General features: G+C 31.4%; 4 protein-coding genes across 4 annotated transcripts; 1 reads left to right on the forward strand and 3 right to left on the reverse strand.

Annotated features, from left to right (window-relative positions):
- Positions 1-972: 972 nt before the first annotated feature.
- On the reverse strand, positions 973-3,708 carry LOC145062505 (2-alkenal reductase (NADP(+)-dependent)-like). The gene is made up of 5 exons (XM_079010101.1): positions 3,202-3,708; positions 2,758-2,932; positions 2,310-2,476; positions 1,544-1,626; positions 973-1,468 (listed from the first exon to the last, which is right to left on the reverse strand). Exons 1-5 carry the CDS (start codon positions 3,415-3,417, stop codon positions 1,090-1,092), a joined length of 1,020 nt encoding a protein of 339 aa, XP_078866227.1. The 5' UTR covers positions 3,418-3,708; the 3' UTR covers positions 973-1,089.
- A 3,629-nt stretch (positions 3,709-7,337) lies between these two features.
- Positions 7,338-9,045, reverse strand: LOC145064810 (pentatricopeptide repeat-containing protein At5g61800-like). The gene has a single exon (XM_079012176.1). The coding sequence runs from the start codon at positions 9,034-9,036 to the stop codon at positions 7,393-7,395; it is 1,644 nt and encodes a 547-aa protein (XP_078868302.1). The 5' UTR covers positions 9,037-9,045; the 3' UTR covers positions 7,338-7,392.
- Positions 9,046-9,225: 180 nt separating this feature from the next.
- LOC145064861 (2-alkenal reductase (NADP(+)-dependent)-like) lies at positions 9,226-11,170 on the reverse strand. The gene is made up of 5 exons (XM_079012231.1): positions 10,919-11,170; positions 10,615-10,789; positions 10,049-10,215; positions 9,823-9,905; positions 9,226-9,748 (listed from the first exon to the last, which is right to left on the reverse strand). The coding sequence occupies exons 1-5, from the start codon at positions 11,150-11,152 to the stop codon at positions 9,370-9,372; spliced, it is 1,038 nt and encodes a 345-aa protein (XP_078868357.1). The 5' UTR covers positions 11,153-11,170; the 3' UTR covers positions 9,226-9,369.
- Positions 11,171-18,450: 7,280 nt separating this feature from the next.
- On the forward strand, positions 18,451-20,293 carry LOC145063007 (protein BUNDLE SHEATH DEFECTIVE 2, chloroplastic-like). The gene is made up of 5 exons (XM_079010604.1): positions 18,451-18,636; positions 19,023-19,123; positions 19,457-19,523; positions 19,750-19,846; positions 20,043-20,293. The coding sequence occupies exons 1-5, from the start codon at positions 18,579-18,581 to the stop codon at positions 20,119-20,121; spliced, it is 402 nt and encodes a 133-aa protein (XP_078866730.1). The 5' UTR covers positions 18,451-18,578; the 3' UTR covers positions 20,122-20,293.
- Positions 20,294-21,993: the final 1,700 nt, after the last annotated feature.

The following is a 21,993-nucleotide window of genomic DNA, read 5'->3' on the forward strand; positions in this document are numbered from 1 at the left end:
ACAAGTTAATAAAAAACCAAAGATTTGGATATATAAATGGTGTTTAAAAGTTTTTTTTAATATTTTCTATCAAACTAACGACCAATAACATTTTATTTGTTTTTTTAAGTCATTAAACTTATATTGTTTGTGTTGATAATCAGCTATCATCGGTTTTAATGGTATAATAGAACAAAAAAAAAGTAAGTTTGTCTATTGGGTGCAATTAAAACTTAAGTGACTTAATAGGTAATTTTTACGCTATTACTTGTCATTTCGGATTATTTTCCCAAAATTGAATTATCTAATCAAACAATTTGGATTAGACATCTTTAGGGAATTTGGATTAGACTTGTATAAGTTGGATCTTTGGGGTTTAGGATTAGTTTGGATCAAAATTGAATTATTATTTTGGATTTTGTAGTGTTTTAGTTGCAACTTTTGAGTATGACCCCAAATTGTGCATTTAAAAGTTAAAAGATTTTAATGCTATAGAAATATGAAGGTAAAGTATTATTAACTAGGTGGGGAACCCCCGCGTTGCGGGAGTAGGATACGACAAGTCTTTCAGCAAAATTGAAATATGAAAATAACTTTACATTTTAAGAATGACTTTTAAAAAAAATTAAATTCATATTTTTTACATATTCATTTTCACTATAGGATGTAAAAAGTTTGTTTTTTTTACATATATTTGTTTTAAAACACAAAAATTGCACCTTAAGACGGATTTGAACACAAAATGACCGGGAAACCGGAACTATTCCCAACACGTATCCGCACAAAGTATGGGTACGGACATAAAATGACCTAAAGACGGATTTGAACACAAACACATAAACAGAGGACCATTCTTGCCAAAAGTCACATAAGTTTACTATTCCTAAAAAGTGTCCTCCTTTAATATATATATATATATATATATATATATATATATATATATATATATATATATATATATATATATATATATATATATATATATATATATAGTTAACACCAATACAAACCATCCTTTATCAACATACAACAAGTGTCACATGAAACAATTTATGACAAAACATCTTGACGATTGGATTTGGTAATAAGAAATAACTTGTGTTTCTATCCTTAATCATCCGCAATCTTAACTATTCTTTTCCCAACATTATTCCCATGAAACACTCCAACAAAAGCCGAAGGAACACTCTCTATACCAATCAAAACATCTTCAAGCACATGTATTTTTCCCGCACGAATGTAATCAACGGTTTTGGAAACAAACTCAGGAAACAAATTCATGTAATCAGGAGTTATGAATCCTTGAATAGTGATTCTTCTGTATATAATGCTTAACATATCTAGTTTGACGTGTTTTTTACTGTCTGTGTATTCGGAAATGGCTCCACAAACTGCAACCCTACCATACAAGTTCATGTTTGATATTGCTGCCTCTAGCATCTCAGCTCCCACGTTGTCAAAGTATATGTCTATCCCATTAGGGAAATATCTAGAACAAAATAATATATTTATTGAACTTTTTATTTTATTTTATGACAACTCAATATTTTGGTAATGTAAATACCTTTGGAGAGCTAAATTTAAATCGGTTTCTTCTTTATAGTTGAAGGCTTCGTCAAAACCAAGCTTTTCTTTAAGCAATTCAACCTAAATGTGACACATTAGAATACAAGTTCAAGAATCTAATGACACAAAACATATAATAGATGAGACAAAGGGGCTATTTCTTGTCTTCATTTTCTATTAAATTCTCTACGGGTAAAATGATTGAATGACTAATGATGTCTAGTGTTTTTTCCTAGTGTAGACCGAATAAATCGTGTGAATAAGAAGGGTTTGTCTCTTTTTACTTGATCCACTTAATGAACTAAACACTAGTCCTTTACCTATTTCCCTTCTTTTTTCCTTTCAACTTCTTTCACATTAAAAGTGATGAATATTGTGAAAATTTGTATTTTTTAATCTAAAGATAAAATGGTCATTATGCAGACAATTTATTTATTCTATAAAAGAAATGGACCTTAGGTCTACAACACTTTATCCAAACATACATCTTACCAATGTGGGAAAAAACCCAAAAATAACCATTTTACCTTTACATTCCAACAAGCAGTTTTCACAATATTGTGAGGGGAGTTATGAGGAAAAAAGGGCAAGTAGTTAAATAGTTGGTATCTTAATAAATCAAACCAATTTTTCTGGCTTAACCAATTAAGTTATTTTGTCCGGCTTTAATAAAAAACAACCATGTATAAGATTAAATGATTAACTTAATAAAAGAAAACACCCCAAAGTTTAAAATTAATGAATTAATTGAACAAAAAAAAAACCTTTTCTGGGCTACCGGCACAGCCCACAACATAACAACCTAAAAGTTTTGCATATTGGCCCACCAAATTCCCAATGGATCCAGAAGCCGCCGAAACAAATACGTTTTCACCCCTCTTGGGCTTACAAATATCAAAGAATCCCACATAAGCACTGAGCCCACTAAGCCCTGTATTTCACATTTAATATACAATAAAACCATATTTATGTTTATGTTTTTTGTTTTCTATCAAGTCTTATAAGTCTTATAGAATAAACATTAAAACCCGAATTTTACCCTTTTCAAAAACTCTAAATTCATTTGAATACTTAAATGCGAGTTTTATCATTCTTAATTTTGCTAAAAACAAAGAATTTTACCCTTTTCAAAAACTGTAAATACTAAATACGATATAATCGACTTATTCATTAAAACGGGATCAAAACTAGATTGATTAAAAATGAAATTACCTAAAACCCCAATATGGTATGATAATGGTAAACCCATTGGATCCAATTTTCTTAGAAAGAAGCCCTTAGATATGGAATACTCTCCCCAACTTATATTTCCCACGACATAATCACCTTCTGCGAATCTAGGATTCCCCGAAGCTATTACTTTTCCCACACCATAACTACTAATCACCTGAAACAACAACATTAAATTTAAATATATGTATACACATAACATACATCGATTTGTCCAAAAAAAAGTTTAAACATTTGTGTTACAATGATTTTATAAATTATAAACATTTATAACCAAATAAACTATTCATATCATCATATGTAACTAGTTTGAATAATGTGGGCAATTTTGTGAATATCTGATTTATGAGGTATTACAAGGTAAGTTATTTTAGAAAAAAGAAAAAGAAAAAGAAAAGCTGATTGATTACTGAGTTGAGATCTAACCTCTCCAGGAACGATGGTTCTACCTAAAGTACCGGTGGTCTTCATTTGGTTAACGTGATATGGATCAATTGATACATAAAGGTTCTTGATGATGATGTCTTTGGATCCACGCTTAATCGATAGCGAAAACTGTTGGTTCTTCAGTTCGAAATCGCTCTCTTTTGGTACGCCATCGATTTGGGCCTTTATGGCGACATATCTGTTTATGACCTCCATTAACGAGCGTTAGAATGCTTGCAAGTAGAGAAAATCAGGAAACGGAATCAGTATACTATACTAGCACTTCGATGCGTTATGGGTGTTGCTGTTATATTTCATCTCCGATTGAATCATCGATAAACAGGTGAAGGCGGAGCTTATAGAAACCTGGAACCAGATCAAAGGGATAATGAAAGTTGAAAGGATCCCAATGAAACCCCTTTCCTTTGTTTTTGGGGTTCTTTTCTCAATGGATTAAAGTGTTTTGCTCCTTTAGTGAGTGTAAAGAAGGAGTCGTTTTTTGACTTCTTTGATTTTTTTTCTCTTTTTCTTTTAAGTATGTAAAGCGAATGTAAAGAATGGAATAAAGGAGGTAGTATGTGGTAGTGCCACAGTGGTATCTATGCCCACTAAACCCACATTTTTCATATGCCATGAGTTCAATTTTATTTGTTTACGAGTAAATTGTAAAATTGCTCGACATGGTTTATCAGAAAAAATTGTAGTTTGAGTTTTATTTATTATTATTATTTTTTTGTATGATCATCTAAAACTAAAATTTTAATACAGATTTGGTCTCTTGATCTAATTGTTTATCCAAAACATCGGTTAATTCTTATATGACTCTAAAAGTAAGGCTATTTTCGTCATTTTATGAATTTGTTCTTTCTAACCTCTTTTCTTTTTTTTTTTTTTTATTATTATTTTTTTAAATAATTTCCTAGACCTGATCTCACCTATCCCTCTTCTGATGCCTATGTCTCTCCACCCGCCTGATACCCATTTTTTTATGAATCTCTTTCTCTTCTCTCTTATCTCATATCAGATGATGCAAATGTAAGAAAAAAAAACATGAAGATGAGAACGACATGAAGGTTCATGTGATGGTGAGAAATCCAACGCATAAAACTTTAATCACTTGACTTTCTATGCTATGATGGTTTTTCGGTGACTAGTTTCACGTTGAATCAAGACAGGGAATGGAAAGCTTCATGTAAGATTACCATCAAAAAATGAAACCGAAGGTAAATCTATAAATCTTTAAAGTAAGGGTCGTTTGATAGTTGCTAACCGAAAAAGTACTGATTGAGAAAGATAGTAATAAAGTTTGACTGAGTAAGAAACCATGTTGTTTGATTGTATATCTGACTGAATGTGTTGACTGATGCAAAATAACTATTTTACCCTGATGCTCTTTATAATAATAATAATAATAATAAAATAATAATAATAATAATATATACACAACTTCCAGCATAATAGACATTAAATAAATTATTTAGAGATTAACACACAAAAAAAACTCGCTTGCTGGCAGATGCCATTGTGTGCATAAGGGAGACCCGAGTTCAATTCCGGTAACCGCCCAATTATTAATTTATTATTAATAATGGTTTGGTGGAAATTGATCATAAAACGAAAAATGTAATCGACTCTCATTGGTCTAACGTGGTCTCTCATGTTCATTCACCAAGCTTTTTTTTTTTTTCCTTTCTTGTTAATCGATTTTTCTATGATTAAATTTGGGGTTTTTACATTTAAGGTTGTATGTGCGATTTTTGCATCAAAGTTTTTGGGTTTGGATTTGAGTTTAAGTTGCACGTTCAATTTTGGATTTGGACATGAATCTCATATTGCTGTGAAACGGTCTTATAAGTGGCTATATGTGTTGGAGTTTCGTTTCTTTCTGCAATGACTAGCAATAATTATTTTGGAGAGACAATCTTGAACTTCACATATATTTACAAATGGAAGGTTTGCTTTTGGTTTTGGATTTGAGTTGCAGATTGGATTTTGGTTTTGTATTTGAGTTGTTGGGCCAATTTTGAACATTTATGTAGATTTGTGTTGAGTTTGAGACTTTGAGATGATTTCCCGTGGTACTAGGTGGTCGGAAATGCTGAGTGAAGTTGTTGTCGGGAACTAGGTCCAACCATTTGGAGAAGGAAAAAAATATGGGTGAGATAAGCGCATGAAATTGGAAAAAAAAATAAATAAAGGAACATATACCTAAAAGGACGAAAATACCCATGACTTTTAGAGACATGTAAGAGTTCATAGATATTTTGGATGGAAAGTTAACTCAAGGGGCTAAATCTACATTAATTAAAGTTTTGATTGTTGAGTGACCATCCTAGAGAAAATTACAAATTTAGCCAAATGCACTAATTATTTTGTGGAAATAGCAAAAAAAAAAGAAACCAAAATTGCATTTTTAGCCACTAAAATCGCAAATGGGTATAATCTATCTGCGATTTCGTCATGCCATCTGCGAACGTACAAGTGACTAAGACACAGACATGCTTTAGCCACTTGTACATTCGCAAATGGTTTTTTTTCGTTGTATATATACCCCCTTTCCAACCTAAAATCGCAGATGCACTATGTGCATCTGCGATTTCCTCTCTATTCGACTGCGATTTAGTGATTTTTTTTTTGTTTTTTTTATTATTTTTTTTTTATTTTTACAACTAAATTGATAGAATTTGACTAAGAAACAACCTTATTATATATAAATTTTTTCAAAAAATTATCATTTTTGTTGTAATTTCTTTGGAAAATTTGTTAAAAGATATGTTATTGTTTTTATTTGTATTTTTATTTTTATCGTGTAGAAAAAGAAAATTATAAGTTTGTTTGTAAGTGCAAGCAGCCAAGCAGTTGCAATGGTCAACAATCACAACTACAAAATATTGTTTCCAGTCCCATCCCAGTTGAGTTACGGCTCGACCGACCTCACTCGTTTTTTACTTAATTCTTAATCTAATTATTAGTTAAACCCTTCCCATCGTTTAAAATTAATCTCTAGTGAACTATTAACTTTTTTGTTAATCCGGACTATTATTTTGTGTTGGTTGAATATTTTATAAATATGATACTAAGAATAATTTATTAGCTTTTAACTGTAATTTGTAGAAAAAAAGGAAATGAGTTGTATTCACTTTAAGTGGTATTGTCCGTAGTAGAAATAGAATGTACAATCTAATTAAGCATGCATCAAGTAAAGTTCAAGTCCAACCAACAATTGTACAAAATAAAATAGAATTGTCAACTCATGTATAAGAGTGCTTAAAGCAAAGATGGACTGTTCATTTGCAAACGTGAAAGTGCTTAAAGCACAGATGTGCTTTAGACATTTGTACGTTCGCAGATGAAAATGCAAAATCACAGATAGGTTTAATCCATCTGCGATTTTAAGGGCTAATTTTGTAATTTGTGTTTTCGCCCCGGATGGTAGGAATAAGATAAAGGAGCTTTGAGTTCGGACTTCCTTCTTTCTATGACCTGATCAGGAGCTGCATGATCCGATGAGCTATCAGCTGAGAGACTGGCTTCTCGGTTGTTAGTAGCTTAAGCTTCCCCGGTTTGGGGGATTAATTGATTGGATACCCGAGAACCATAATCTCTTTTTTTCGAAATAAAAAAAGATTCTTTTTTTTTTTTTTTTTCCACAAAATAATTAATGTATTTAGATAAATTTGCAATCGTCTTTAAAAATAATTTGGACTCAATCTATATTATACACTTTTTGGTAGATCAATTTTGCAATTTACTCGTTATTTATTTATTATTATCTCTTAACTTTTGATTTTTCCAAATCAAATGAAAACATTGTTTCTTTTCATCTTTCCACGATTATTTTGAATAAAATATTTACAATTAATAAAAAATATAATAAACATTAAATTTTGATAACATCAAATTCAAATAAGAATTTATTAAAATATAAAACATAAATTAAAAAAAACTACCCGACTATGTTTGAAATATTTTCCACAAGATACGATTAAAGATTGTGTAATTGTGGTGCGTTTCTTTGTCTAGTAATTCTAATTCTGAAAGAATATTTGCAATTATTTGTTGATAGACTTGAGGATCAACTACCTGATCCAGACATATGATTCCATCTTTATGTTACATATATATAATTTTCTTAATTTTTCTAGGATGCATTGCCCATTCACGATCTTTTTTGTTAAAGTTGATCAAAGTTTATGACAACATAAGAGCATCCACATTAAACAACAAATCAAGCATTTTACTTATTTCCAATCCCTTGTGATGACAAACACCACCGGAAACAAACTCCTCAACAACACCATTAACCTCCACCACACTACACCCCGGAGTTTTCCTAATTCCCATCTCCCTAATCCGATTCCGAACCTCTTCCGCCTCCCGTTTCCACCCCGCTTCCACATACATCTTATAACAAACAACACAAACCCCGTAATCACTCATTCCGATTCCCATCTCCATCATCCTCCGCCATACTCCATTCCCAACCACCACATTCCCATAACTCCTACAACCACCAAGCAACGCCCCCCACACATTCACATCTCTTCCACCAACACCCCCTAATTTCACCTCAATAAACTCCATTGCTTCCTTCAACATCCCGGCTCTTGCATACAAATCAACCACACACGCGTAATGCTCAAATTTTCTCTCAACTTTATAAACCTTTTCCATTCGGTCAAACAAGTCAACCCCTTCTTTCACCATTTTCACATGTGCACAACCGGAAAGTATAGCCACAAACGTGGGCCCACTTGGTTGGATCCCGATTGACACCATTTGATCTAAAAGTTTTAAAGAAGTTCTTGCTTCACCATTCATGGCCATTCCAGAAATTATCGCGTTCCATGCTCCTGTATCTTTGAAAGAAATTGTTTCAAAAACTGATAACGCTAAATTTGTACACCCACATTTTGAGTACATGTCAACTAATGATGTGGATAAAATTGGGTTTGAAAGAAGGTGGTGTTTTTTAGCGTATAGATGGATCCATGAACCTTGTGTGAGTGCACCAAGGTTAGCACAGGCTGTGAGAACAGTGACAAGAATGGAGTCGTTTGGTTTTATATTGAGCTTTTGCATCTTTGTAAACAAGGAAATCACCTCATGGAAGTCGTTGACACGTGAATATGCAGCCATCATTGTACTCCAAGAGATCACTGTTCTCTCAGGCATTTCATCGAACAGCTTTCGTGCATTTACAATGTCTTCGTTTTTACCATACCCGTCGATTAAAGCTGTCCATAGAACCACGTCCTTGATGGGAATTTCATCGAATAACATTCTTGCATTACCAATTTCTGAATTTGCAGAATAGAAGTCAACCAACGAGCTACCCACAAACTGGTCGTCTTCAAATCCCAATTTCAGAACATGCCCATGAACTGAACAACCGATCAATTTAGCATTTCGAAAACTCGAACCAGAACAACAAGCCTTGATTAAGGGTGGGAAAGTATAATTATTAGCTACAAGACCGAACCTTAACATGTCTATATAACAGAAAAACGCAAAAACTTGACCGTTGTTCTGTAAATAACCTCGGATGATGGTGTTGTACATGAAAGTATTTCGAAATCGAAGGTGCTGAAAGATCAAACGAGCGTAGGAGAAGAAAGAGGCATTGTTGGAGGTCGCTAGGACTGAGAGAAGAGGTCCGATGATAACAGGGTTTTCCGGCAGGTGACATATGATGAGGTGGGCATGGATTTCTTTGAATTGGTTTAGGGTTTTGCATTTTTCTGAAAGTGTTTTTAGGGTGGCGTTAGAAAAGATTTCAAGGGTTTTCCTGATCATTTGAAAGATGGCGGGATACCAACAAAAGCTTCCTACCATTATATACGACTCTGATGCAACATTTAATAGCATGTGACGTGTGTTTGTAAACTCATTATTTAAATCTTATCATTCATTTCATTCCGATGATTATATAATTTGTTGTTTATTGTTAATAAAATTAAAGCTACGATATAAACTAGTTATCATTAATATTATGTACTTTGGGTTTGTAACATTTGCATAACATTATCAAAAACCCTTTTTGGTATCAAATATCTCATTGATGTATAATTAGGAATGTCATATGAAGCAATTCGTGAAGAAACATGTTGCCACATGCATTTGGTACAATTTCATATAGAGAAAAAACTCGTGTGTATGTTTGTGTCCTTAATCATTGGAAACCTGAACTATTCTTTTCCCGACATTATCACCACGAAAGAGTCCAACAAAAGCCGAAGGAACACCTTCTAAACCGAATGATACATCTTCAAGCACTTGCATTTTTCCTGTGTTAAGATGATCAATGGTTGTGGAGAAGAACTCGGGAAACATGCCCATATGATCACCAGCTAAGAATCCACGTATTGTGATTCTCTTGTATATAACACTTAACATATCTGGTATTGCACGTTTTCCGTTGTCAGTGTATTCTGAAATGACCCCACACACTGCAATCCTACCATGCAAGTTCATGTTTAATATTGCTGCCTCTAGCATCTCAGCTCCCACGTTATCAAAATATATGTCGATCCCATCAGGGAAATACCTACAATAAAAAAAATGTCTATTAAGAACTCGATGTCTTATTTATTAAGTCAATATTTTATTAAATGTTGGTACCTCTTGAGAGCTAAATTTAGATCAGGCTCTTCTTTATAGTTGAAGACTTCATCAAAACCAAGCTTTTCTTTAAGCAATTTCACCTGGAAAAGCAAACTATAAAGGTAAATTATATGGTTTCAAACTATGCTACACTCATTACCTTTATAAAGAAACAAAAAGTCCAAATTTAAATTAAATTAAATTAAAAAAAAAAAAAAAAAAAAAAAAAAAAAAAAAAAAAAACCTTTTTTGGGCTACCAGCACAGCCCACTACATAACACCCAAACTGTTTTGCATATTGGCCCACCAAATTTCCTACAGAACCGGAAGCAGCAGAGACAAAGACCTTTTCACCCTTCTTGGGCTTACAAATTTCAAAGAACCCAGCATAAGCAGTGAGCCCACTAAGCCCTGTATTTTACAAACGTAAAGCCCATTTAAAGCTTATATGAAGAATATAAATATAATTCTACTAAAAAAAAAGACCGGTTTATTTGTAAAATTCGTATTTAAGCTTAAATCGGTAATATCAAATGCAATATATACTTTGTAATATAATAAAATTTATCGACGATAGTCATAGTCTTTCGCTATGTAGAAATGAACATTTAATCCGGAAATGTAACATTATAAATAGCTAAATATGTTATACATTGTTAAGAAAACGAATTTTTTTTCCATTAAATGTACAACCATTTTGTTTAATTGATTTAGTAGCTTTTAACTTTTGTATATTTGAATTCAGTTTTATAATTTTGACATGTTTTAACAAAATTGTATACCGAAAAGATTGCCTAAAAATGGACTTACCTAAGGCCCCAACATAGTATGACAATGGTAAGCCCATTGGATCCAATTTATTTAAGTAAGGCCCATTATATACACAATACTCTCCCCAACTTAAAAGCCCCACAACATAGTCATCCTTTTCAAATTCAGGATTCCCTGAAGCTATTACTATCCCCACACCATAAGCATCAATCACCTGAAAAACAAAAATATTTTAGAAATTGTTTGTTTTTTAGAAAAATGAAAACAGAATCATAAAACCGAAACTGATAAACTATACATTTAAGTTTTATGAGAAACACTATTGAGTTAAGATCAAACAAACCTTTCCAGGATCAATCATAGTAGCAAAAACTGAAGTAGTTTGAGAATCACTAGCAATCTTCATTCGGTTGATCTGATATGGGTCGATTGATACATACAAATTCTTGATGATGACATCTTTGGATCCGGGTTTAACCAGTAGAGAAAATGACCCGTTTTTTAGCTCGAAATCAGACTCTTGAGGTGCTCCATCTATGTTAGCCTTTATGGCCACGTATTTGTTTGTAACTTCCATTCAAAAAGAGCACTCAATTATTTGAAGTTGATACAGCTTATGTAAGAATGGGTTAAGTTATATATAATAACCACAGAAGCAAATGATGTGATATCGAACAAACCCTACAAGAGAAAGAAGACAAAATGGTACAAAAAGATTCTCTAGGAGTTACATCTATAGTATCGAATTAATAGATATTAATATAAGTCAAAAACTTTAAATAATATGAAAATTAAATCGTAAACCCAGTTGTATTATTATTCTTCACTTGAAATCTGTAGATATTATTTTACGTTTCTTATCAATTAAATATGGTAAATATATTTATAGGATATTATTTTCTCCCTGGACTATCATTTAGTAAAGATTTAAATATTAATAAGACCCGATACAATTTCGAAACCATACACAGATGCTTAAATTTTGAAGAGTTTTTAATTATACTTATCATAACTTTGTTTAATTTCCAACTGTTTATAATTAATAGGTGATTTCAAATAAAATTTTGACAAACATATATATTAATATATTAGTTTCAATTAAAATATCTTAAATAACGAAAAGATTTATATAATCCAAAAGCGTTATATTTATCGATTCAACACCATCATATGTTATATAAAGTTTAAAAAATCTTGAATTAAATAAAGAACTTGTTGAATTAAAAATGTACCATTGCCGGCCTAAATCGAATAAATTTTATGCCATGTAACTACCATCCATTTTTTTCTATGAACTTTTTGTTTCTATTTATATTTATATTTTTTGGTATTTTACGATGTCGAGCCTTCGGAACGATATAATGAGAAAACAATTATAAGGCCGACAGCCGATAGAAATATGCGAAACCAATTTGAATAGACAAAACTTAAAAAGAGAAAGCAAATTGGATTTAAATGAAATATGTTCGGTATTATCTGAAGTTAGACAAAATAAATATCTGAACTTATTCAAAATAAATATCTGAAGTTAGACCAAATAAATATCCTTTTCCTTGGAAAACCCAAGTATAGAACAGTGCTTATCTAACTTTTTGCTTTTTGGTATGTCAATATCTTTTTTATACATAACACGTGTCACAAGCATAGAACCCAAGCTTTCAAATTCAAATCAAAACTCTGTAGAAAAAAACAGTTTTGGTTTTTAAGATTGGTTTTAAAAAGGTGTATGACTCTTTTGAGTGAGATCAGTTGGTTTGTTTGTATCGAGTAATCTTATTTTCGTCTACAGTTTTAGTGTTGATTAACGGTAGCCAACGTTGTAGTTTCAGCTGGAAAGGGATTTGAGACATTTCTTTTCTTTTAATTTATTATAATTATAGAGAGTCTTTACATAACTATACAAGATGCGGTTTCGGCATGATTGATTACAAATGCTCAAGTGGGTAATAGTGAGTTTAATTTCCTAACAAAGCCAACATTCTCTCGGTTTCTCACCTTTTCTATACGGATAATGCACTTTTTTTGGATGAGTGGTCTAAGGACAACATTTCCAACATTGTAAGAGTTATTAACTACTTTTACTTTACTTTTGGTCTTTGTTTGAATCTTCACAAGTATAGTCTTTTTGGAGTTGGGGTTTAGTTTAATGAAGTTAACGAGTATTCAAACATGGTGGGTTGTAAAGTGGAAGAGTTCCATTGTATGTACTCGGGTATTCAGGACAGTTCTAATATGTCTCGGGTTCAAGTTTGGCAAAAGGTGATTGATAGATTTGATAAGAAATTAAGAATATGTCAATGGAAAGCCAACATGCTTTCCTAGGTGCTCGCTCAATGTTGTTGGCTTCGGTGCCCGAGTGTTACATATTTATTATATGTCGTTTTCTGGATGGCGGCTTAGTTGAATCAGTTGGAGTCTCCTAGAGCAAAGCTTTTTTTGGGGAGGGGATGATACTTCTCGAAAAATGCATGGGCTAAAGTCGGATATTGTGTTAGCTTATAAGCAAAATGTTTGTCGTGGGGTTGGAAGCTTTTAATTATGTGTTACTTCAACAATAGAGATAAATATTTGTTAAAGAGAATCATTGATTATAAAATCCTAATTTATATTGAATAATTTGAATCTAGTGTTGGGTTCTATATGTAGAGCACTAATCTAGTGATAGAATCCTATTACTTATGTGAATATGAGTTTACGCATTTGAACCATCACTAGATTTTGTAGATTTTGAATCTAAATAACGATCCGGGTTAATTATGTGGGTTGAATGTGAATTTATTGATTCAACTTTTTAAAACATAACATTGGAACCTTCAATTAGATCAATGGTGATGTTAGGGGTTTTAATGGTGTTTTTAGAGTTCATAATTAATCAAATCTCTCATAAAACTCTTTAAGTTATGATTGAATGTTGGTTACAAGATCTAAATATGATTTCGAGTTAGGTTTTCTCATCCTAATTTCAAAGCATAAGTAACAATATAGTCTAGGAGACATTAATGGAGTTCGAAGTTGGAAAGATGGAATTTATAAAGTTGTGAAGCTATAAATCATTTTCTTCTCATCTAAAAAGTTAATTAATGGTTTAGAATGATTGTTAGGATATTATTTAGGGTTTATAACATGTGTCTGAATGTTATAGTCATGGAATGTCATTAGAAATGGAATGGAAGAGGTTAGGACTTGTTTGGACATGAAATGGAGTCTTATGTAACAACCAAAAATTTGGAAAAATTTGACTTTTAGTCAAATATAAATAAAAAAGGACAATTTGGCCATTTATGAGAAAAAAATAAGAATATGAAGTTGTAACTTCATGAAGATGGCTAAGACAAGTTTTAGTCACTATGGGAAGTTAGCTGAGTAAGTTCAAGAGAAAGAATGCATGACAAATATATTTTGGCCAAAAAGGTAAAATTTGTATTTTTATGCTTTTTAGCCCATCTTCGAAACTTAATAGATTAAGAATTGTATTAATTCAATGAGAAGCGACTTAATAAAGTTGTAGAATATGTTCCTAGCTTCGCGTGAATATAAAGATCACTGAAAAAGGATAAGAAACAAAGAAGTTCTGCGCATTTGAAGTGTGAAGAAAAAACTGTTTCGAGTTGGAATGGAATCAACAATGTACTTTGCTGATTCCTAGAGACCACGACATGACCATATACATGCCACGACGTGGAAATGCGCAGAGAACACATATTCAATATGTTAAGCCTCTGTTTTTGAACCAAGTTATCCCAACTCGAACTAGGGCTCTTCTGGGAAGATTTTGAAGATATAAAATGGTTTGGAGAAGGCTAGAATCAAGGGAAACAAGTCGTAATCTTTGGAAACACATAAAGGTAAGATTTTTCTTCTTTATTGAGTTTATCAGCTTCCATGGCAAATGTTTAATTCGGGATTGAAACTCGAAATAGCTTATGGGTAACTTAATCATGATGTTATTACAAGTGTTTAGAAGCTAATTACAAACTTTATGATGAGATTCGATGGTTCAATTCTTTTATTGATTATTAGGATTTCAAGCCATTCTTTTATTGATTATTAGGATTTCAAGCCCTAATTGGTGGAAGTGATAAAATAGTGAAATTAAGTATAGAACTTAATGAATTGTGTCATATGTAAGCTTAATTCATGGAGCTTAATCAGTTTCTTGACAAGAAATTGTCAAGTTAGTATTTTGGGGAAAAAATGTGATTTTGTTAAATTGGAATGTTATTAAGCTCTTAATCATTTAAGATGATTCCTAAGAAACTCTACATGATATATGAAAAGGTTTTGGCGAGATATTCATCATGCTAATCAATTGGATATTTGAAGCTGAAGTGGGAGAGTTAGTGTTCACTAACTGATAGAGTGAGTTATCATTATCACTTTTTCTTTATGATTGTTATATGTTTGATTTCATATTTATATATGTATGTATGAGAACCTTGAGGCACTAAGTGACTGCCATCAAGTTATGCGATGAAAAAATATATCATAAATATACATAAAAAATTGTGTATCAGAGCATGTATATATAATCGGAGATTATATATGTGGTGTACATAGAGACATGTAGCAGAGCATGTGATGCGTATATTTCCTTCGGGAATGAGATTGAGATTCCTTCATAAATATGAGTATATGAAATTGAGATTCCTTCGGAAATAGAAGCATATTTCCTTCGGGAAAGAGATTGTGATATAAGTATATTTCCTTTGGAAATGAGATTGAGACATGAGCATACTTCCTTCGGGAACATGATTATATTTTTCTTTGGAAAAGATGAGTATAATTTCCTTGAGAACGAGATAAACATTTCTCCAGCACATGAGTATGATCCCATAAAGAATGAGGTTAGGTTACTTGCAAGGAAAATAGATGATGATTCCTTTGAGAATCTTGAGAGACGATTCCTGTAGGAATCCAAATTTTTGTATAAATAGAGATGAGATATACAAAGATTACGAGACTGAGTAGAAATTTGATATATATATATATATATATATATATATATATATATATATATATAGAGAGAGAGAGAGAGAGAGAGAGAGAGTATGAGATTGAGAAGAGATGAGATATACAAAGTATACATGACTAAGTGGAGATGAGATATATAGAGAGTATGAGACTGAGTAGAGATGAGATATACAAAGAGTATGAGGTTGAGTCGAGATGATATATATATATATATATATATATATATATATAGGCTTAGGTTATTCTATTCTAACTAATTATTGTACGGACATATGGACAATGTTATTCTTTGAGAATGATAAAGAAAATATGTTGTTTAATAATATAAATACGTTCAATCTTACATAACTATTTTCATTAACACACATTCTCACTAATTAAATCGTCTATAAGGTTATTATACACTTATTATTATTATTCTCATTTCTGTTAGAATGTTTATTGGGTCGTATTCTGTCAAAATGAAAATGAGTGAAAAACGATGTGTGAGAACAAAAATAAATAATAATTAGCGAGAATGCATGAAAATGACGATATTTTTGTAAGGTTGAATGTATTTGCATTGCTAAACAAAGTACATGAGATTGAGCAGAGAATGAGATATACATAGTATATGAGACTGAGCAGATAATGAGATATATAAAGTATATGAGACTGAGCAGAGAATGAAATATACAATGTATATGAGACTGAGCAGAGAATGAGATATACAGAGTATATGAGATTGCACAAAGAATGAGATATACAAAGTATATGAGACTGAGTAGAGAATAAGATGTAGAGTATGTGAGACTGTGTAGAGAATGAGATATATAGAATACATGTGACAGAGCAGAGATGAGACATACCAGAGTATATGAGAGAGAATAAAGATGATATTGAATAGAGCACATGAGACAGAGTAGAGGTGAGACACACAAGAGCATATGAGAAGGAGTGGAGATGAGATTGAAAAGAGTATAAGAGACATAAAAGATAATATGTGTCAGAGCGTAAAGGACCGATTAATAAATGATATAAATCCGAGTATAATAAATAGAGTAGAGAAGAGATAGAGACAAAGTTAGGGTTATGATATGTATAGAGTATGAGATGAGTTAGAGAAGTAATTATAAAAACAAGTATGAAATAAGATAACGATAGATATGGAAAGATAGACAAAATAACTAACCATACACATTGCGTCTGATACTGCAGATACCTTTATGTTTTACAGGTTCAAGTTTATATTTCAGCAGTCGCGGTCCCAGAAGAGTAAACAGGAGCATAAAAGGAGGATTCAAATAGTAGGATGCTATTATTGTATTACTTATTTTTATGTAAATAGACAAATTTTTATTGTGCTCACTTGATTTAACCTAGGATGTAAAATTTTTAAATTTTGACTAAAATTATGCATTGTAAATAAAAACTCAGATATTTTTATAGATTATATGTTATGAGATCGAGGTTATTACATCTTAAAAGTGCAAAAATCTTGAAATGGGGTAGTAGTAGCTCCACTTGACCGAATGGAATATCAAAAACCGATTCCACTCGACCAAGTAAACCAATTCCACTCGACCAAGTAATGGTCTGGTTAAAAAATTGGTATCTTATATAACTTTTAAATGCAATGTCCAAATGAAGTATAGTTTCTTCAAATGTTTTCCTACGATCTCATGGGTGATATCATGAGTAATATGTAACAATTAGATGAGATGTTAAAGATTAGGAACTTATATTAGAATGATTAGAGTGTAACTAGTTGCTAAATACTCAAACATATGCTTAGATGACAACTAGACATCCAAACCACGAAGTGAAATAAAAGTGTTGCAACTAATTAAGATGAGTTATTAAACATTAATATTTACCCTTATCTTATTTTGGTGATTTTATTTTTATATGATATCTTATATCTATGCTATGTGATTACTATAAATATAATGAGTGAATTTATGAAATGAATTTTAAATGAGTTATTTATAAATAGGGACATTTTATTTACAACCGTTTCTTTTGGTTGTTTTGATATTGTAATTTAATAGTTGGTTAACTATTTCATTTACCATTGTTTTTGTATTAAATGATGAACTTTCTTTATTTATAATCATTATAAGATAAATATACTAAGAAAACGATGTATTGGCTTTTTTAGTAATCTATGATGTTTATAAATTAATAATCCTAATAGATAATGTGTATATAATATCAGACTAATCATACCAATTAGACTCAACAAATCTAAGTAGGATGAGACCTGATCATACTAAGAGTGGGACTAGATTAACATCATAGTAGCCCTAGATTAATCTAACCTTTTCCCAACCGGGAAAAAAATTGGATCAAGATTTAGGATTTGACCACACTTGTTTTGGATTATACATACACTTTTTTTAACACCAAGAGTTACTTAGGCTATGAGGAGTAGGGCGTGCCAAACCCTCGTCAAAGCACGCCAAGCTCGTCAAACACCATCCCTTACGCGCGCCAAGAAGAACACTAAGCCAAACGTGTTGGTTCACCAACAATACAAAAAATGAGAGAGAAAGTGGGAATGTGAGTTATGATTATTGCATTTTTTTTTTTTTTTATCAAAATCAAACTTCTCACACACCTAATTTCTACGAGTAGACATTGTGCCAATATATTAAGTTTATCACCACTTCTTCCCACCTTAGTAATAATTTTGGTAAAGCAATTACAATCTCTCTTCTTGGAAGAAAAAATATACTTTTAGTAAGAAAAGGATCCATCGAATTTCTCTTTTAATTCTCACTTTTTAAAGGAAAAAGATGAAATGAAATGACACTTATACCCCCATAGTCGTTCTTCCAACATAAATATCCTAAGGGTATTTCTGGCGAAGTACTAAAATCCCTCTTCTTGGAAGAAAGAGGGGCTTATCTACTTGTAGGAAGAAACGGGACCTCAAATTCTCTTAAAACTCGCATTTTGAAGACCAAAAATTTCCTATCTTTTCTTATACCTATCAAAATCTCGAAACCTTCAATTATCACATATTTTACCCTTAAAAATCTCTTCACACAATGTCTTGTGCTCTGAGTTTTACCCCTATCTCCTCCTTCAGTTCCCCGAGCAAAACAAGTACTCCCCTCATCTCTCTATATTTATATGTATATTGTATACGTACGATGCATATGTGCATAAAAAAGAGATGTCGAATTTGAATATGAAATTGTTGTATGATAATTTATTATTTGAGGATATTTGTAAATTTATTTATCAACTAAATGTCTTCTGATTCCTGAAATCATTCTAAAAATACACATTCAAACACCCTCTAAATGTATGTATACACTAATTGACTACAATATCTATCCTCCGAAAACTTTTTACAAAAGAGTACACAATATTTGATTTTTATAAATGTATAAATTATAGAAATAGGATAAGTAAGTAAGATAGATGTAGCATTACTGTTTGATGAAGGACTATTTGGAGGTTCTAACGGATTGATGATAATGTTTCAGGGCTCATTAGTGGAAACCCCAATGCCCCGAAAGTGATTTTGATCAACAATTTGACTAATCAGAAGTCAAAATTCGAAAGATTTCAATCTTTGGAAGTCCAGGTCAGATTCTAAAATTTACCTTAATTCGATCACAAAACCCTGCAAAATCTTGTTTAAACTGTTGTATTTTCTTTAAAAGTTTGATACTTTGGTGTATAATAAGCTCAAGAATTGTGTTTTAGATGCCAAAGCTCTCATGAACTAGAAAAACTCAAACGTCGTACATTCAGGGATTGAATATTTGAATTCATTCAAGTTAGATTACCTTTATAGCAAAATAAAAATTGGGTCATTATTAAAATCACCCAAAAGAAAAAGGGTTTAATGAATCTTTAAAAGAAACTAGAAAATGTTTTATAGTTTTTGATTTAAATTTCATGTTACATCTTGTAGGCTACAGATGGTACAAGCAGCACCACAAAAGTGAACAGCATAGTTTGTGCTGATTGTGAAGGGAATGGTGGGTAAAATAAAGTTACACATGACATAAGAGGTTGCACTGTATTTTTAACTGGTTTCTTGAGCTCTGTTTCTTGAACCGATAAATAAGACAAAAATTGTAACTTTTTTTGTTGCACCTAAAAAGGCGAGACATGTCACCTCATCTATGCTTCAAATTGGTTATAATCTTTCTTTGGGTAAAGGAGGAATGGAATTTACTAATTTGCCCTCTTGTGCAATATTAGGTTGTATACAATGTAAACAATGCAAAGGAAATGGAGTGAACTCCGAAGATCACTTTGGTGGACGTTTCAAAGCTGGTGGATTGTGTTGGCTTTGCAGGTTTATTATTCTCATATTTATATAAAACTTTTAATAAAGAAAAATGTATCATATTATCTTATGCTTGGTTTTCGTACCCAATTTGGGATTTGATTATTTGATTGAAGAAATCTTGTTGGTTGACCGAAAAGATTGTGAAGAGTTGACCTTTTTTGATTTGATATTGATAAAGTGTATGCATTTTGAACATGTGTAGGGGTAAAAAGGAGATTCTTTGTGGTGGTTGCAATGGAGCTGGATTTAGAGGTGGGTTCATGAGCTCTTCTGATGATTAGGGAAATCTCTAGCCACCACCTTCTGCCACCTTGATTGTGGTGGTTCTGGTGAAACAATGAGTCTATGTTTATTCGATTTTGTAAGTTAGTTCTTAATGGAAGGATGGTTGTGGTTGTAAGTGTTGAATGCAAAAAAAAAAAAAATAATAATCTACTTCCGTTTATTTGTTTATTGAAACATCGTAGTACTTTTATTTCTTTATATCACAACATTGTAACTTAAAAAATCTACTTAATTATAGTAATGGATTTTCGACTTATTTTTTCATCTTATTACAACAACTTCAACAATAGCAAAACCTAAATCTCATAATATGGTAAGTTGGAGTTAAAGATGTTGGTAATCATGCCTACACATAATGATAGGAAGACTACTTCCAAAGATGACTATGAAATACGAGCCAACAACGGTGAAATTAAACAGATACTAGTAATAAAGCTGAAAACATTAAAGGACAAGATTATAATATAAATATGGTATGGAAAATACAAACTATGAAAAAGAAAACTACTGACTTAGGGTGTTTGGGGTTCATTTTTAAACAACTTTTGGACTTTTAACTTCTTCAGAAGTCTCAAAGTCTCAAAAGTTGTTTGATAAATGGAAAAGTTCTACAAACAACTTTTACATAAGAAGAAAAAGATGGTTGGGCAAAAGACACGTTTTTGTATTTTTTTCGTGACTTTTGGACCTGAAAAAAAGTAAATTACATTAATGCCCTTACAACTAACCTAATCAATTCACACCCACCTCCACCCATCTTCCTTTTTAGTCATTTTACAGGTAAAAATTAAGCCAAATACTTTTTAAAAACAACTTTTGACTTTTAAATATTTTCATTGGTATCCTATCTAACAATATTCTACGACATGTCCACCTCATCGGCTAACATTGTGATCCTTACAACATTTTGGCCTGACTTCAACCTTTTGAAATTTTCCTTCGATTTTAGTAGCATTTTTTTTGTTGTACAAAACTCTTGTGGTTGTCATCAATTTTTAACCGTTCCACTTTTATGTTGTGAGTAATATCATCATCAACGCCCCTGTTTTATGGATCATAGATAACAAGTGTTTCCTGTTTAGTAGAATCATACAAATTTGTTTTTGTACTTAAAAAAGGAAACAAAAAATATATAGAAATATACATGTATTATCATCGTTTTACCATTTTACCCATTTAATTCTATGTGGTTGCATAAAACCATTATTTTTTTTTCTTCTAAGTTCTAACCTTTTAAAAGAAACCATCTTCCACAATTACCCGGTTTTGATATTAATGCAATATTTATAAAAAAACATATATTTTATCGATTTAACTACTAAACTGTTATGTTTTATGGTTTAGCCACTAAAATGTAATCTTTTTATTGATTTAACCATTAAACTGATATTATCTTCCTATTCTAATAAAAAATAGTTTTAATCTCTTTCTGCTATGTATCACTTTAATACAACCTCTCATTAATATTATATTACATGTCATGGAGATATATTAGGCAAATCATTTCAAAATTCAAATTTACTTTTTCTAATTATATGTTAAATTTGAAGTTATAATAACTTTAAAAATTTGATATATCTCTTAATTAATAATTTATTTAAAATAATTGATTAATAATTATGAATCTTTACTATAAAAATAAGTTTAATTAATTTTGTAACCGTGGTTCTCACGGGTTATAAACTAATATGATCATAAAAAGAGTAGCTTAGTGCTTAATCGATATGTTGCTTCATTTTGTATTTTAACCCCTTCAAAAAAGTATAATGTTAAGCGACTAAACCAATAAAATGGTAAAATTACATTGTGTTTTTCTGTATTTTATCCTCACAGGAATCTAGACAAAGAACACACATATAAAGAGAATA

Source organism: Lactuca serriola, chromosome 7, assembly GCF_051521515.1.
Source record: "Lactuca serriola cultivar US96UC23 chromosome 7, Lser_US96UC23_V15, whole genome shotgun sequence".
Taxonomy (NCBI): domain Eukaryota; kingdom Viridiplantae; phylum Streptophyta; class Magnoliopsida; order Asterales; family Asteraceae; genus Lactuca; species Lactuca serriola.

Excerpts from the sequence above, each read along its gene's own strand:
- LOC145062505 (XM_079010101.1), bottom strand. The coding sequence starts at position 3,417 with ATGGAGGTCATAAACAGATATGTCGCCATAAAGGCCCAAATCGATGGC. Across the intron at positions 1,627-2,309 it reads GTGCCGGTAGCCCAGAAAAG|GTTGAATTGCTTAAAGAAAA; the intron begins GTTTTTTTTTTG and ends TGTCACATTTAG. Across the intron at positions 1,469-1,543 it reads TTAAATTTAGCTCTCCAAAG|ATATTTCCCTAATGGGATAG; the intron begins GTATTTACATTA and ends ATTTTGTTCTAG.
- LOC145064810 (XM_079012176.1), bottom strand. The coding sequence starts at position 9,036 with ATGGTAGGAAGCTTTTGTTGGTATCCCGCCATCTTTCAAATGATCAGG.
- LOC145064861 (XM_079012231.1), bottom strand. The coding sequence starts at position 11,152 with ATGGAAGTTACAAACAAATACGTGGCCATAAAGGCTAACATAGATGGA. Across the intron at positions 10,216-10,614 it reads ATACTATGTTGGGGCCTTAG|GGCTTAGTGGGCTCACTGCT; the intron begins GTAAGTCCATTT and ends TGTAAAATACAG. Across the intron at positions 9,749-9,822 it reads CTAAATTTAGCTCTCAAGAG|GTATTTCCCTGATGGGATCG; the intron begins GTACCAACATTT and ends TTTTTATTGTAG.
- LOC145063007 (XM_079010604.1), top strand. The coding sequence starts at position 18,579 with ATGTCTTGTGCTCTGAGTTTTACCCCTATCTCCTCCTTCAGTTCCCCG. Across the intron at positions 18,637-19,022 it reads CAGTTCCCCGAGCAAAACAA|GGCTCATTAGTGGAAACCCC; the intron begins GTACTCCCCTCA and ends ATAATGTTTCAG. Across the intron at positions 19,847-20,042 it reads GGATTGTGTTGGCTTTGCAG|GGGTAAAAAGGAGATTCTTT; the intron begins GTTTATTATTCT and ends GAACATGTGTAG.